We start from the raw sequence: 15,993 nt of genomic DNA, 5'->3' as shown, positions 1-15,993 counted from the left end.
AAGAAAGGACGGAAGTCACCTGCATGTCCTTGAAGCCGAGCTCGTGCAGCGTCTTCTCGTCGTAGTCCGTGGTCAGCTCGTGGCCGGAGGAGATCATCCGGACCGGTCCCATCAGGCCTCCTGCAGGAGACGAGACAGACGTCACACACCAGCTCACCGGAGGCATTTCGAAACGAGAGGGACGCGGTGGCTCGGGGGGGGGGGGGCGCTGTCCCGAGGGCTGAGGAGACGTTGGAGGAAGTAAGGCGGCGGCGGCGGCGAGGAGGAGAGGAGCTGACCTGGGAAGTCTCCCGGCTGCCGCCCGCTTTGGCCGAACTCCTGCAGCTGAGCCTGCTGGTTCATCTGCTCCTTCTGCAGGTTCTCGTACCAGTGGGTGACCTCAGCTCGCAGGTCGGCCACCTGGTCACTGGGGTACATCTCGATCGTCATCTGCCAAATGAAAGGAAGAGGGCTTACACACAAGGCACGACCGATGGAACAGGCTGGAATCTACATTCTATATTTAATCAAATCTAGCTTGAAAGATTTCACTACACAGAAGTAGAGTCATTTCCTCATAGACGTCTATGGGAGCAGAGGAGTCGCCCCCTGCTGGTCACTACACAGAAGTAGAGTCATTTCCTCATAGACGTCTATGGGAGCAGAGGAGTCGCCCCCTGCTGGTCACTACACAGAAGTAGAGTCATTTCCTCATAGACGTCTATGGGAGCAGAGGAGTCGCCCCCTGCTGGTCACTACACAGAAGTAGAGTCATTTCCTCATAGACGTCTATGGGAGCAGAGGAGCCGCCCCCTGCTGGTCACTACACAGAAGTAGAGTCATTTCCTCATAGACGTCTATGGGAGCAGAGGAGTCGCCCCCTGCTGGTCACTACACAGAAGTAGAGTCATTTCCTCATAGACGTCTATGGGAGCAGAGGAGTCGCCCCCTGCTGGTCACTACACAGAAGTAGAGTCATTTCCTCATAGACGTCTATGGGAGCAGAGGAGTCGCCCCCTGCTGGTCACTACACAGAAGTAGTCATTTCCTCATAGACGTCTATGGGAGCAGAGGAGTCGCCCCCTGCTGGTCACTACACAGAAGTAGAGTCATTTCCTCATAGACGTCTATGGGAGCAGAGGAGTCGCCCCCTGCTGGTCACTACACAGAAGTAGAGTCATTTCCTCATAGACGTCTATGGGAGCAGAGGAGTCGCCCCCTGCTGGTCACTACACAGAAGTAGAGTCATTTCCTCATAGACGTCTATGGGAGCAGAGGAGTCGCCCCCTGCTGGTCACTACACAGAAGTAGAGTCATTTCCTCATAGACGTCTATGGGAGCAGAGGAGTCGCCCCCTGCTGGTCACTACACAGAAGTAGAGTCATTTCCTCATAGACGTCTATTGGAGCAGAGGAGTCGCCCCCTGCTGGTCACTACACAGAAGTAGAGTCATTTCCTCATAGACGTCTATGGGAGCAGAGGAGTCCCCCCCTGCTGGTCACTACACAGAAGTAGAGTCATTTCCTCATAGACGTCTATGGGAGCAGAGGAGTCGCCCCCTGCTGGTCACTACACAGAAGTAGAGTCATTTCCTCATAGACGTCTATGGGAGCAGAGGAGTCGCCCCCTGCTGGTCACTACACAGAAGTAGAGTCATTTCCTCATAGACGTCTATGGGACCAGAGGAGTCGCCCCCTGCTGGTCACTACACAGAAGTAGAGTCATTTCCTCATAGACGTCTATGGGAGCAGAGGAGTCGCCCCCTGCTGGTCACTACACAGAAGTAGAGTCATTTCCTCATAGACGTCTATGGGAGCAGAGGAGTCGCCCCCTGCTGGTCACTACACAGAAGTAGAGTCATTTCCTCATAGACGTCTATGGGAGCAGATACACAGAATACAGGTGTAAGGAACTCAAGAATGGGCGGAGCTGTACATTTGTCACCTTGTCGGGCAGGCCGGCGGGCTGACAGACGATCCTGAGCGGCAGGGACTGTTTGTCGCTCAGGGCCTTCAGGTGGCTGCTGATCCCCGTCCCCTCGATCTGCCACTGCCGCAGGTGGTACGCGAACCTGACGAGGGGGGGGGGAGGGGGGGGGGGGGGGGGAGACAACGCGCCGTCAACACGCTTAAATGCAACGAGCGTCTTCCGTCCGATTCCCTTCAGCCGCTGCAGCCGGCCGCGTACCTGCGTCGAAAGGCCTCCAGGTGCGTTTTGAGCATGAGCAGCCCCCTCTCGATGCTGGTCAGGCTGGAGAGAGCGTCCTTCTCCAGGTTGGCCGAAGCCATCAGCAAACTCTCCATGCACTTCCTGATGAACTCCTGCTCCTTCTCCAGGCCCGTCTTTCCAGCTGGAGAGTCACACGCACACGCAGTGTTGTCACTGACATCCACAGACGGCTTTGTTTCTACAGAGGCTACATCTTCACTCTGCTCCATGTAATCAGACGGTGCGTAGAGCCGAGGAGGGGAACCAACCGTTGATGTAGTAGGAGTTGATGTACTGGATGGCGGCGCGGCTGATGTCGGCGGACTGAGCTCTCAGAGCGATTCCCCACAGCTGGTCCATGCCGCACAGCTGGAGACACACACACACACGTTGACCAAGTTATTGAAGTGCTCTTGTTGTTGTTTTTTGTAATAGTGAACGTGAATTCCAGAAGAGTTTGTGTACCTCACAGCTGGAGGCGTTGTCCAGCGCGCTGGTGGCGAGGCGCGCCAAGTTACAGAGGTGTTGAAAGAGGTTCAGGCCCGTCATGCTGATGGTCTCCGGCTTCAGCTGAGGCATCTGAAGACACACACACACACACGGTATCAGACAACCAGGAACTAGCTCGTCCAGACTTCAAAGTGACGGATATTTCCGCGTCTCACCTTCTCCAGGAATAGATGCTTGTAGGTCTCCATGCCCATTGCATGCTGGTCCTTGCTGCGCACCTGGTTGAGGAACCAGTGCAGCGCGTCGTCGTAACACTCGGCGTCCTCCACCAGGCAGTGCCACAGGATGTCCACCTGCTCCAGACTCAGTCCTGACACACACACACACACACACACACAGTTACACACCAATACACACAGACTTGTGTTGTTGCTCCATTTCAGGAGATCACAAGGTTCAAGGTTTCAAACTTCCAGGAAGATGAAGACCTTTTCATGGACATTCGTAGAGGGAATGTTAACAGAAACATCTTCCTCTCAGCTTCTTGCAGAGATTTTAAATTTAGACACGACTTGAATGATCATACTGGGCTCAATCTGGTGGAAAATAGCAGGAACTGGTTACGTTTTCATAAATGGTTCCATAATGACCATTTATATTTATTTCTGCAGCTTCCCCCTTAAAGAGAAACATTAACAGCTAATTTTCCAAATTATTCTTATTCTAGAAGTAATCCACTGACTAAACAGCTGTGGACCCCTTTCTGCAAAAAGCCCAAAATTACATCCAATTTAAATTTGCTGATTAATAGTTCCGGATATTTTGAGGTTTCAACTTCCTGGGCATTTGGTGACGACCCGTGTTGCTTACATTAACACCAGCGCACAGCAGCACAATCATCACTACAAGAGAGTTGCATTTCTAAACAGGTTGATGCAAGGAGCCGAGTCTTACTGAAGTGGTCTGGAGATCCCAGTGTGGAGAAGACACAGGTGAGAAACTGCAGGCGCACCTGGACCTCCGCGCTGTGGCTGTACCTGCAACCGCGCGGCAGAGGGACGCCGCTCAGTACTCGTTTGAGGGAATGTCTTTGAATGTTTTAAGAAAACAACGAGGCCTCGGAGCGACTCACAGTGCGAACTTGTGCCGGTGCTCGCGGACTTCCTGGATGTAGTGCTGCAGGTTGTCGAAGAACAGCTTCATCATGTGCAGCTCCTTCTCCGCCCACCTGACGGAGCCGAAACACACACTTTATAAATAAGTAGACGCACACTCGCTCTGCAACGCTCACCTGAGCCCGCTTGCAGCGATCTGAAGGCGAAGCGGCTGCACTTACATGGTGATCCAGTGAGTGTCGTAACTGGAGCCAAACTGCTGAAAAGTGCCGAAAAGTTTGGGGAGCAGACGCAAGGAAACCACAACAGACCTGAGAAGGTGGGGGGGGGAGGGGGGGAAACAGAATATTGAGTGTTCAGGGAGTGATGGTGGTTTGGTGAAATGATTAAATCCAGCCGGAGTAAGAAGAATCGGACCACCTTACCTGTGGTGGGCCAGGTTGTCAAGGCAACCCTCGATGAAGCGCATTCGAATCTGTCTGTCGGTGAACCAGCAGACGAGGGAACACAACAGCTTCTCCGCCTCGTTAATCAGACCTTCAGAGAGATGAATCTAGGGAAAATATGTAAAAAAATAAAGAAAAACAAAGTCACACTGAGGCTCAAAGTTGACTTAATGATGTTTTATTTAAATTATCCGTTTTGTTTATTTTCGTGGGAGCCAAACTAGTCGCCCTACTGCCTTCATGCATCCGAGGACCGACATTCAAAAATAAAGCCCCCGTCCATGAACATGACAGCATCAATGTGGACAGAAGTCGTACCGCGTCCTCGTCCTGCACCAGGTCCCACAGCAGCGTGTTGCCCTTCTTGCAAACGTTGTCCAGGTTGATGTCGGTCACCGCGTGGCCGCTGGCGTACTGATGTTTATGAACAGCTGGACCTGCAGGGACACAACAGCGGTGAGGAGACGCCGACCCCCCCCGAGTGAACCGGTCCATTCCAAACGCGCGGCTCACCTTGCACCAGGTGCTCATGGTAGATGGAGGCCAGGTTGGGGAGGTGCTGCTGCAGGTGCGAGCTGAGCTCGGCGTGGGAGTTGATCTGGACCAGCTCCTCCTCGCAGCCCGACTCCTCGCCGTCAAAGTCGGCCATGTTCTTCTCCGACTTGGCGCTGACCTGGGAGCTGCTGCAGCTCACGTCGTCGGCGCTCAGCATGTCCTCCACCGTGGGCCTGACGGAGGAAGGGAGGGGTTTTAAATCAGCGTTATCATTGCACTCATCAACACAGCCTGGTGTTTTCGGAGACTTGAGCCCCACCCTTCGTGGTGATGGTGGTGGTGGTGGTGATGGTGGTGGTGGTGCTGGGGCCCAATGAAGCGGCGGCAGTTGAAGAGCTCACTGCCAATGGCCTCGCCCAGGAAGTCGCCGGGCCGCGGCAGGCAGGGCGGCTCCTGAGGGCCCGGGGCCATCTGCGGGGGGCCGGCGTTGGGCTGCTGCTGCCCGGGCTCCGCCCCCTCGGGCCGCGCGGACGACGACGCGGAACAGGCGTCCAGCATCCTCATCCGGCTCTCCAACGACGCCGTGGCAACCATGGCGGCGGACGTCTCGGGGTTGAAGGGGAGGCCCTTGGACTTGATCCCGCCCCCTGAACCCCCGGGCCCCGCCCCCTGGCCGGTCCCCTCGCCGAGCGCCTCCCCCGCCTTCCTCTTCCTGGACTCCGTCTGCTCCTTCTTCGGGCCGACCTCGCCAGACGGCCGGTTCCCCTTGCCTTCGTCCTCGTCGTCCTCTTCCTCGTCATCGTCGTCTTCCTCCTCGTCGTCATCGTCCTCCTCCTCCTCGTCCTCCTCATCTTCCTCTTCCTCATCGTCTTCCTCCTCCTCCTCCTCCTCTTCCTCCTCCTTCAGGGCCTCGCTGTCCGCCATGTCGTCGGAGTGCATCTCGCTGCCGGGGCTCCCTGCTGATTGGCTGGCTCGGCTGGAGGCCGCCTCGTTGCTGGAGGCCTCGCTGCGGCCGCTGCTGCTGCCCGGCCCGCTGCTGCCTTCCTCCGCGCTGTTCGCCGTCTCGTCCGAGCTGCCCTGCATCGACTCCTGAGGAACACACCAGAATCCGTCATTTTAAATTCACTTTGGTGAATAAAAGCGGTCACATCCAAAAAAAGAAAAAAGGGGAAAAGCTAAAAGATCTAGTTTAGTTCAGTTATTTGACACGTAGATACACAAAGACTCAATAGTGGTCTGTGGTCAAACTTCCAAAAAAGCGTCTCTGCTCAGGTTGTGTCCCGGTGTCTCCGGCATTAGTCCCACCACGGGGACAATGTCTCACAGAGACAGACTGGATTCACTGTAGCAGAGCTCAAATTGAGTCAGATCACGGTCCCAGAGGACTTCTGACACAGAGTGTAGCCTGCAGGCGCCTGTGTGTGTGTGTGTGTGTGTGTGTGTGTGTGTGTGTGTGTGTGTGCACCTCCGTGTCAGACAGCCTCTGCTGGCCCCTCTTGCTGCCGCTCATCATCTGGTCGTCCATCTCCATGTCGCTGCCTCCGCTGTGTTGCGTGTCGCTGCTGTCTGGACTGACTGCCGGGGAACCTGGGAGCAGACCAGAAGAAAAAATGGATCAATATGTAAACCATCTAAACCTACTCTTTTTAGTTCAGGACAATATGAATGGACACAATGAGAAGGTAGCTTCTAGAAGCAGACGGACCTTTCTTGTTGCCCATGGGCATGTTGGTGTTGAGCAGCGAGGCGAAGGAGCTCTGCTTGGACAGCTGGGCCTTGGCTGCCAGGGCGTTGTTCCACAGAGCCTTGATCAGCATGGAGGCCAGGTACAACGTCTGAGGGGGGAGGGACAACCATGAGCTTTCATTTATGGAGGCGCAGAGGGCATGGTGTGTGTGTGTGTGTGTGTGTACCTGTTCTGTGTGGGCGCTGGGGTGCAGGCCGGACACCAGGTTGAGGACGTGGCGGAGGGGCACCGGGTCCAGGTTTTTGATGAGCGAGGGGAAAAGGTCATGGATGTAACGGCTGCAGTGTTTCAGCTGCAACAACAAACAAAACGTTATTCATCTCATTTTTGACGTTTCTTCCCGCAGAACTTTTAGTTTTACTGTCTGCATACAATGTTTCTTAACTACTTGTTATTTAGTGAAGCTGCAATTAAACTGAATTCACCCAAATCCACATATTCAAAATCATTATTGACGGCTACAAGGCCAAATATTAGGACTCGAAGACCAGCTGTTGTCATCTGGGCTGATCTGATCCACGGCCCTGATGAAGTGATGAAGTGATGAAGTGATGAAGTGATGAAGTGATGCGGGCTCCTTGGTGCGGTTGCACAGAACGGTTTAAGGAGTCCGGTGTAAATCGGTCTCACCTGAGCTGCAGCCCAGATGCAGTCCACATGCTGCGTGCTGAGTCGCCCTTCTGCAGCCAAGAAGTTCAGGATCACTTGGCACTGTTTAATGATCTGGAAAACACACACACACACACGCTCACTTAAAAGCTGCCCGTGCTCAGGTAAAATTAACATTAATGAAATGAGTTCCAATCGGATGCAAAAAAGCCCGTCTGACGTCTCAAAAAGGTCTCACCTCAATGTGCAAATTTGGCCCGAATATGTGCTCCACCACGTTGTTGAAGATCAGCCAGTCGGCCAGTTCCTTCGCGATCGACCTGAGAGGAATCAGAGCCAAAGTTAAATCGGACGATGTGTGAGCAGAGATGGACACTCACGTGTAATCGGTCACATGGGCGATGTTGTGTTGATACATTGAAGCAGACAACAACAACAACAACAACAACAACGTAATGAAACCCACTCACGTCTCCGTGTCGGACACCAGGGACTCGTTGTTGCAGACGTCGTTGAAGGTGTGGAGTTGGTTCTGAGGAAACAACACGCGGATTCAATGTCGTTTCACAGCAGCATCACACAAACCAACAAAAAGGCGTGTGAATTAAAACAAAGCTGTTGAAAGAAATGGCTCCAGTGTGTTGCACTAATATCGGTCTGTCCTGATCAATCGGTGTAGGATACTGGTCTTTGGGACTTTGGAGTCCTTCTGAACGAGTGTCACTCACGGTGATCTGGCTGAGCCCCGCCAGCCTCATGGTGAGCGTCGGGGACATGAAGTACTTGAAGGCGAGGTCCAGGCTCTCCTTGTCGAAGCACAGCGCGCTGTCCAGCGGCTCCTTCACCGTGCTCCACATCAGGTCGGCCATGTTGCGCGCCGCGCTCTGCCGCAGCTCCTGGTCCGACAGCTTGCAGAGATACCTGCAGGGGGGGGGAGAGAGAGGGAGGTGTGCGCTCAGTGCCGATGTTCAGACGGAGTGAAACCACCTGTCACCCATCTAGCCGGGTTTGTAATAAAAGACCAGATTAATTATTTAGTTGCTGATTTTGTTTGTGCTCTTCTATGAATGCGGCTCATTTGTGAAAACTACCCAGCGGGGGGGGGGGGGGGGGGTTGGAGTGACAGTGGGCTGCATGGGAACAAGAACACGCAGCAGAATGAGACTCAACAATATCTTAAAGTTATTCGTCTGGAGATCTTTATTTTATTTTTATTGTTAACCACATTCCTCTCGCAGCGATCAGCTGACTCATCCGCTCTGCTCCTTGGGTTTATGGCTTTCAGATCATCGCCATTTGCTCTTAAAAAAGGAGGTTTGTGCTTCGGTGAAACCTAAACTGAACTCTAGAAGTCCAGGAACAGAAACGGATTCGTTTGTCTTCATCCAAAGAGTCATTTCTGCTCTTGAACACGATGAATCTGCTTTTATGTGTAGCCAGCATCCATTTGTGTTTAGGCCGCAGTTTCCATTACCCACTTGTGTGTAGTGAGTCATGCAGCCTTTGCTCAGCCTGTGAGCTTATAGCTTTAAAACAAAGTGTGTTCTGTGAGTCTGTTTTCTCTCCTGCACCTTTTTAGAAAGACACTAAAGCTGCTTCTCCAAAACGGGACACACACAAAAACACCTGGAGGGCATCCAGGTGTTTTTGTGTGTGTGCGTGTGCGTGTGCGTGTGCGTGTGCGTGTGTGTGTGTGTGTGTGTGTCGCCGTGCAGAAGAAGCAGAAAGGATCGCGGATGTCTCGATAAAAAAAATCAAGGGTTGGTCCTTTCTTCTTGTGGCAGTAATCAGCGCTGCCTGCGTCACATGACAGGGCTCCGCCTCCTCTGGGGTCATGTGAGGAGAGGTGCACCGGAGGCCTAGCAACCGTTGCCATGGTGACAGAGGCTCTTCCTAGCAACAACACATGTGAGGCTCTCGGTATTTGGAGAGTTGGGGGGGCGGGGGGGGGGGGGTTGGGGGGTGGACACGAGTCAGCGAGTTTGACTGGGTGGCGAGAAAGAGAACAAAATATAAACGAATATAAAAAGATGCAATGAGGATTTTAACCTTTGACAGAACGACACCCAGCGGTATAAACAAACAAACATGTTTGGGTCGTTCTGATCGGAGTCAATAAGTCGCCACCGATCCTCCGCGGACACTCAACCTTCCTTCCTTCCTTCCTTCTTTCCTTCCTTCCTTCCTTCCTTCCTTCCAGGATCTGTCGGCTGCCACAATATGGCAGCTAGAGTTAAATAAAACTGGGAAGAAGTCGTGCGTGCGGCGACGTTTCAGAGAGCGTTTTAATAATCAATATAAATTGATAAACTCTCCGTTAACGAGCTGCTAAAGCGAGCTTCGGCTCTTCAACATGATACTGCAAAGCTTTGCGTGTATCCACAATGCAACACAATGACCACACGCCGTCTTTAATGGAATCAAAGGGAAACCTTGAACTGGCGTTGGGATGAAACGATCATGTGACCCGGGAGTGAACTCACCGGATTACGTAGGTGCGGAACGGTATGATGTGCTGCATCACCGCGGGAATGTGCAGCCAGATCCGGATCTGTGGGCCGAAAGAACCAAACGCACATCAAACAGAGTACATGATACACACGGGACGTCTTTGTGACAATCCATCGATGTCACAGGGACCCCCCCCCCCCCCCCCCTTTCCCTCCAAATCCCCCTCCACCTTCCATTGAATTGAGATGCGTGGCTCATTGGAGGGTCACACACTGAGTTCATAGGCGGCGGCGGCGACTCACGTTGGAGACGATGGTGATGAAGGCGTGTGCGATGGCGAAGGGGAGGCTCTCCGGGGTGCCCGTCTCGAAGCACTCCTTCATCAGGGAGAGGCCGTGCTTCCCGCAGAACAGACAGACGTAGCGCAGCAGATGCAGAGGCACCTCCACGTCCTGGTCAACATGGGGGGGGGGGGGGGGGGCACCTCAGTAAAGCGAGAGGCTGTTTATCTTTACTTACACAGTAAGTACACAGCTGCCAGAGCGGCTTTTATTTGTCTCCTTCACCGCGAAAACGTTATAATTTGCATGGATTCAAACTCGTGTCGACACCAGCTGCAGAGACCCAGTATTTGTTTTTAAGATCTGCTGCATTCCTCAACGTTTACCATCGTTACCATTTCTCCCTGGTTTACACAAGGCGGTGGGGGGGAGGGGAGGGGTGGGGTCTCATTTAGTCTGTCATCATGTGGTTGTTTATTTTGGTCAATCTGTCCAGATTCAAAAACACGAAAATTCGTTTTTCTTTCCAAACTGTTATTGGACCGATTGTGAGCTCCATGAAACAGGAATCTGAGTCACACAAAGCCTGAGACGGGCCGACGAGACCCGGTTACCCGTCATCCCTCGCCTCAACGGATCAGCTACCATTGTGTTGATGACACTGGCAAAGAGTTACCTCCGTTTTATACCATTAGACTTTTTTGATCATTGAAGATCAACCTGATTTCTTACGTTCATGTCGCAGAAGGAGCCCAGGATGTTGCTCTCGTGAGCAGAAATGTCCTGCAGAGGACAAAGACACAACTTAGTGGTTTGTGGATCACAGTGTACACGTCGGTCCTGAGAACGTCCCCCATGTGGACTCACCTCTATGGTGGGGTGCGTGTTGTGTTTGTAGGCCGTGTAGAGGGGGAACTGGATCTGGAAGATCTTGGCGGCACACAACAGGAGTTTCTCCCTCTCCTCCGTGCTCCACGAGCTGAACGGGTCCTGGAGGTCACTGCTGCTTCCTCCAGCACCACCCGCGGACCCACCGCCGCCCTCCCCGGGCCCCAGGGCCTCCATCGGGGCCTCACACGGCTGGCCGGGCCCCTGACTCCGCCCCTTGCCGAGGTCGGGGGGGGCGTCGGCGGCGTCCTCCTCGGCGGAGTCCCTCTCCACATTCACGGGTTCGTCCTCCCCGGGCGAGGACGGCTGGGGGAGGGGCCCGGACGGGGCCTCGCCGCCGCCGCGCCATTCGGACCCCCCCTCGGCCCCGGGCGCGCCTCCTTTGTGGAGGCGGTCCTGGGCGCTGCAGAGGCGGTCTCTCAGGCTGCTGATCTGAGCGATGACCAGGTTGATGAGGGCGTAGACCAGCTGATTGAAGACCTCCAGGTGCTTGTACTCCTTGAAGCAGCAGAGACATTGTCTGAGGACACAAGGAGGGGGACACGTCACTGCGTGGAGTCGAGAGGAGCCGTGAAACCCATCACTAAAGTCACTGCTCATTTTTTTAGGTCGGCCGATGTCCTCACTACCAGATCTTCATCCCTTTGTTACATCACTTCCACGAGGATTTTCTACTTTGTGAGAAATTAAATTTACACTTTTTGTAAAAACAAGACCCGACGCCCACGACCCGATCGGCACGAGGACGAGAGGAGCCTGGTTGTAAAGAGACAGCGGTGGACACGTGGTACCAGGTGACGTCACTGACCTCTGGGTCCAGGAGCTGATGTAGCCCAGCACTCGCAGGGCGTGTTCCTTCTTCAGCTGGAAGCCGCCGTCGCTGCCGTCGGTGTCCGATACTGAAACAGAACCATCAGAAGAAAATCATCTGGTTCTACTGGCAGACGGGTCGCTTACTTTCAGTCACGTTAAATAACTCACTTTGATTTTAAACCAAAGAATGAGGGCTGGCTATTGGTCACCGTTTCAAGCCATTAGAATACTACAACTATTAATGATCTTAATAAGGCAGATGGAATGTTGGTCAAAAACAAAACATTTTAGAAAGCAAACCAACAAAACAATGAAGGGGACCATAAGTTCCTTTTACATAAATATAAAAGGTTTTTCTTCAAATCACGCTCTATTTTTCACCCATCCACATCATCATCATCATCCACATCATCATCATCCACATCATCATCATCACTAATGACACTGATATTCATGCAAGAAGAATATATAATCATTATCAAATAATGGCATTTACCCACGATGGAGGTGTTTTTATGGTTTAAGTACATAATAAACATATTGGATATAAAAAACTACCGATTGCTACCTGCAAACATGGAGGACGTCGTCATGTTTGGTCAACATTAATAAAGACAAGTTGGACACAAACTCAAAATGCACGCTACCAACAACAGAGGCATTAAGTATCTAAAGTTACACTTCTTCTATCTGAGCCGAGTGACCCGGCCGCTGACCTGGATCGCACAGCAAAGACACACAACGGGACACAGGCGCTCCCGGGCCGAGCCCAAAATAAAGACTTCAGCAACGCCGCAGAGCACGCCACACGTCATGTGACCAGCAACGACCAATGGGAGGTGGCAGATGCGTTTCCCCCTCACAGTAAATGCCTTTACGGTTACTTTTATTAGTTGTGTCCAGGGGGCAGTGACGTCGTGGCCACAGGTGGGTCATCAGAAGGTCAAATGGGGGCCGTGTTCACGGTGAGGACGGTTTGGCAGACATTGATATAGAAGAAATGACGACACCATGACAAGTAGATGATCCCTGAACCTAGCGCTATGACCAGAAGCTCAGATGAATGTGGAAACATTGGCCGCTCTGAGTGGTCCGAATAGCCACGAATGACCCAACGCCACCGCCTCATCATTCCATCCGACGCCACGTGTGAAATCATCGCAGCGAGCGGATCAATTCACTTACGGCCCAAACCGGGCTCTGAGAGGTCTCCGTTATCTTCGACTGGCATTCCAGACGGATATTGTCATACGTCGGGGTAATAGACCGGGTTAGAACATCTCCCAAAAAGGGAACATTTTGTGCATGTGAGGCAGCATCTTTGCAAGTTGCGTCATCCTGTTTAAGGAAAGTAAACTCATACGAGTGACTTTCCATTCGTAACGAGTTCTGTTTTTTCAAACAGTTTAAGATATTAAAAAGTCAGAAAATACAAAATAGCATCTTTGCATTGTTAGTTCAGTCATTCAACAAGCACACGTGAAAACACAAAGGAAGCACATTGTTGTATTTTTAGGAACCACGTGGATGAGCTCAGTGTTGGGACACGCCCGATCAACGCGGCTCACACACACACACACACACACAAAAACACAAAATATTCATGAGTAGGGCTGGAGGTTGAACCAAATCATCTTTTGGTTCCAACTAAAACTAAATCAGGTATTTCGTACAGTTAGGACCAGTTTGGCTGAGGCTGCTTGTGTTCAGTGTGTCTCTATGATCTCTATGATCTCTGCTGCTTTACACACAGCGACCTGAGCAAGCTGGGAATGAAATGAGACGCCGTTTGACATCCGATCACCGTGGATCACAAAGCAAAGCTCGTGCTTTGTGATCCACGTCAAAGCTGCCCTACTGACTCCCAAAAAATACACTGTTCCACACATCGATACAGTCTCCATCATATAATACGATATTATGAATGTGCCTCCTGTCGCATTAACCGCTTAAACAACCAGAAGGTGGAATATTTCAAATAGACAACAATCACACAATTGATGTGAACAGATCAGTCGTACAAGAATTCATTGAAAATACATGACGGTACTTCTGGTCTGGACCCCCGCGTTCAAAGACCTGACAACAGAGTGCTTCCTGGATTTTGGGTCTTCAGAGTACGTTTGTGTCTTTGCTGTTTACAACGTCTCCAAAACACAAAGCCAGACCCACTTCACCCACCCAACACATTTTGGGCAGAACCAGCAGTCAACCGGAAGCCCCGGGCCCCATCACCCAAAATCAATAACCCCCTTCTGACCAACGGCTCTGACCTTTAAATGTCATCGTAAAGACAAAGAGAGAAACACGCCAAACAGAACGCACACAGACCTCTGTTTGGTTTCTACCATTTACCTACTGATGACGTCACGTAGGCCGCGTCATGCGTCTCCTGCGGGAGGATCTCATCCTTCCCCATTGACTATGACGCGTTCCAAAATAAACAGGTGGCCACAACACGCACGCAACAATCAGACATGCGCGTGCACACACACACACACACTCCCGGGGTGTCTTTGGAAATTGCTGCATGCGTGTTGTGTCCGGGGGGGGGGGCGCTCCTGAGGCTTGAACCCAGGCTACCATCAGGTGCAGGACCTGTCTGTGAAGGTGCAGCCCTGCAGGAGGACTCTCCTCCCCCCTCCCTCCCTCACAAGCTCCTGACAAACACAATAGGCTGGACCCCCACAGGAAAACGACATAACAGACCGATTAATCGCTGCACGTTAACGGCTCTGCGGAGAGCGTTATAACACTCTTTGTTCCCCGTGTCACGGATACCCCGGAAGGTGCAGCGGGGCCCGGTTAGCAACGCCCGGCTAACTCATAGCTAGAAAGAAAAGGGCAGCCCCGTATTTACGTCCCCCTTCGCTTATGTTGACGTTGGAGCCGCGGCCGAAACGGGGCTCCGAGGTTCAATCGGTGCCTCGAAAGCCGCAGAGTGAGGCTGACGTGCACGCCTCTGCGGTCGAAAGCACATTTACAAACCGAGGCGACAACAACGAAAAAACAACAACATAATATATGCACCTCAATGCAGCCATTAAGGTTCTGGGCTAGCTTAGTCGCCGCTAGCTTAGGGTTAATGTTTCCGAGACAGCACCCCCCCAACAACCAGCGATTTACACCATGTGCGAGTGAGTTGACACGCTGACTCGGGCCGTGTGTCGCTGCGAGTGTGTGTGTCTGTCCCCCCCCCCCCGTCCGCAGAGCGAGCGGCCGACCTGACAAACACGTCAAACAAAGTCCGGCTAAACTAAGCTAACTGATGCTAACTCACAGCCTCCGTGCGGAGCAGCGACTTAGCACAAGTTAGCATCCGGGCAAAAACAAAATGTCCCGGTGCAACGGAGTCGTGCAGCGCCGGAGCCTCTCAAGTCGTAACCGAAATGTCACACGCAGCATCGAGGTGACACGGGGTTATTTATTGCTGAATCGGGGTGAATCGGTTTAGGGAGCTCGCCCGTGTGAGTTCTGGGAGGACTGTTTGACAGACAGGCCCCAAAAAAAAAAAATGAACTGCCAATTTGGAAGGGGGGGAAATAAAATGGCATTCATATCAATAACGCGACACAGTCCGACACGGGCACACGACTGTCACCGGGTGCAACGCGCGCCGAAGCCCCGCCATGGCGTCCACCGCGGCTCGTGGTGCACCGAGTGCGCGGACGGGAAGGGGAGCCGCACTCACGAAAACACACAAAGTTACATATGGCTAGCCGCTCGATGCTAACACCAAGCTCCAGTGGACAGACAGCGATGCTAACACACACACACACACACACACCGAGCAGCTAACGCTAGCTCAACCTCGTCCAGCGGCCGAAACAGAACCATCGCTCGTACTTACTTTCATTTAAAACCTCCACCAGCTCGGCGCAGTTTTCACACATTTTCACACTGAGTCAAACCATCGCACCGGGAGCTGTCCGTCGCCTGGCAGTTGTTGTTTTTTTGGGGGGGGGTGGTATAAAAAAAAGGCCCAGTGGAAGGGAGTGATTGGTGAAGGTTATCCCCAACAAATGCAGCCGGGGGGGCAACAACAGGGCGGCGAACGTGATTTTACATCCAAGCGAAGATGACGTGCGCCAGAAAGTTAAGAGCCGCTGGAGGGTAGAGAACGAGTCAGTGTCCAATCTGAGCGTCACTTGAGAGAGTAGACACAGCAGCCATGATGAAAAGGTAGGGGGGGGGGGCACACACTGAACAGATAGTTCGGGACTTCTCGGGCTTCCTCGGTCGTCCGCTCGGGTTTCTTCGTCACTCTCGCGATATTTTCATAACGAACGCGACCTTTTCCGGAGATCTCAAGGGCAACGGCAGGGAAAGTTCTGCTTTGGATCGATAAATATATATCTAATCAATTAAAACCTCCCCTTCATGCTTTCAAGAATTAAATAAAGTTAAACGTTTCTAACCTACGCGCTTAGCACTTAGCACAGCAACATATGAATATATTAAAGCTTACTTTATTTATTAGTCATATAACAATTATTTTATTTGGATTATCA

The 15,993-nt window shown here is 52.4% G+C and overlaps 1 protein-coding gene across 4 annotated transcripts in view; it reads right to left on the bottom strand.

Annotated features, from left to right (window-relative positions):
• Positions 1–15,659, bottom strand: part of usp34 (ubiquitin specific peptidase 34) — a 32,024-nt gene extending 16,365 nt beyond the window's left edge. For 2 of the 4 annotated variants that reach the window (XM_062564783.1, XM_062564785.1), the window contains exons 1-27: positions 15,333–15,659; positions 11,478–11,568; positions 10,649–11,189; positions 10,514–10,564; positions 9,803–9,952; positions 9,533–9,600; positions 7,778–7,970; positions 7,520–7,581; positions 7,288–7,369; positions 7,071–7,163; positions 6,607–6,732; positions 6,399–6,528; positions 6,159–6,280; positions 5,013–5,782; positions 4,712–4,926; positions 4,517–4,635; positions 4,178–4,305; positions 3,974–4,063; positions 3,770–3,865; positions 3,592–3,674; positions 2,853–3,007; positions 2,653–2,766; positions 2,457–2,556; positions 2,167–2,329; positions 1,915–2,050; positions 279–429; positions 20–120 (exon numbers count right to left, since the gene is read on the bottom strand). In XM_062564783.1, coding sequence (XP_062420767.1) covers positions 20–120; positions 279–429; positions 1,915–2,050; positions 2,167–2,329; positions 2,457–2,556; positions 2,653–2,766; positions 2,853–3,007; positions 3,592–3,674; positions 3,770–3,865; positions 3,974–4,063; positions 4,178–4,305; positions 4,517–4,635; positions 4,712–4,926; positions 5,013–5,782; positions 6,159–6,280; positions 6,399–6,528; positions 6,607–6,732; positions 7,071–7,163; positions 7,288–7,369; positions 7,520–7,581; positions 7,778–7,970; positions 9,533–9,600; positions 9,803–9,952; positions 10,514–10,564; positions 10,649–11,189; positions 11,478–11,568; positions 15,333–15,375 — 4,173 coding nt within the window. In that variant the 5' untranslated portion in view covers positions 15,376–15,659. The remainder of the gene's footprint in view (positions 1–19; positions 121–278; positions 430–1,914; positions 2,051–2,166; positions 2,330–2,456; positions 2,557–2,652; positions 2,767–2,852; positions 3,008–3,591; positions 3,675–3,769; positions 3,866–3,973; positions 4,064–4,177; positions 4,306–4,516; positions 4,636–4,711; positions 4,927–5,012; positions 5,783–6,158; positions 6,281–6,398; positions 6,529–6,606; positions 6,733–7,070; positions 7,164–7,287; positions 7,370–7,519; positions 7,582–7,777; positions 7,971–9,532; positions 9,601–9,802; positions 9,953–10,513; positions 10,565–10,648; positions 11,190–11,477; positions 11,569–15,332) is intronic. The other 2 variants (XM_062564784.1, XM_062564786.1) reach the window with 1 other exon arrangement.
• Between the last annotated feature and the right edge of the window lie 334 nt (positions 15,660–15,993).

This window comes from Pungitius pungitius, chromosome 9 (genome assembly GCF_949316345.1).
Source record: "Pungitius pungitius chromosome 9, fPunPun2.1, whole genome shotgun sequence".
NCBI classification, from domain to species: Eukaryota; Metazoa; Chordata; class Actinopteri; order Perciformes; family Gasterosteidae; genus Pungitius; species Pungitius pungitius.
Note: the sequence above shows the minus strand (reverse complement) of the source record. Positions and strands in the feature narration are given on the sequence as shown.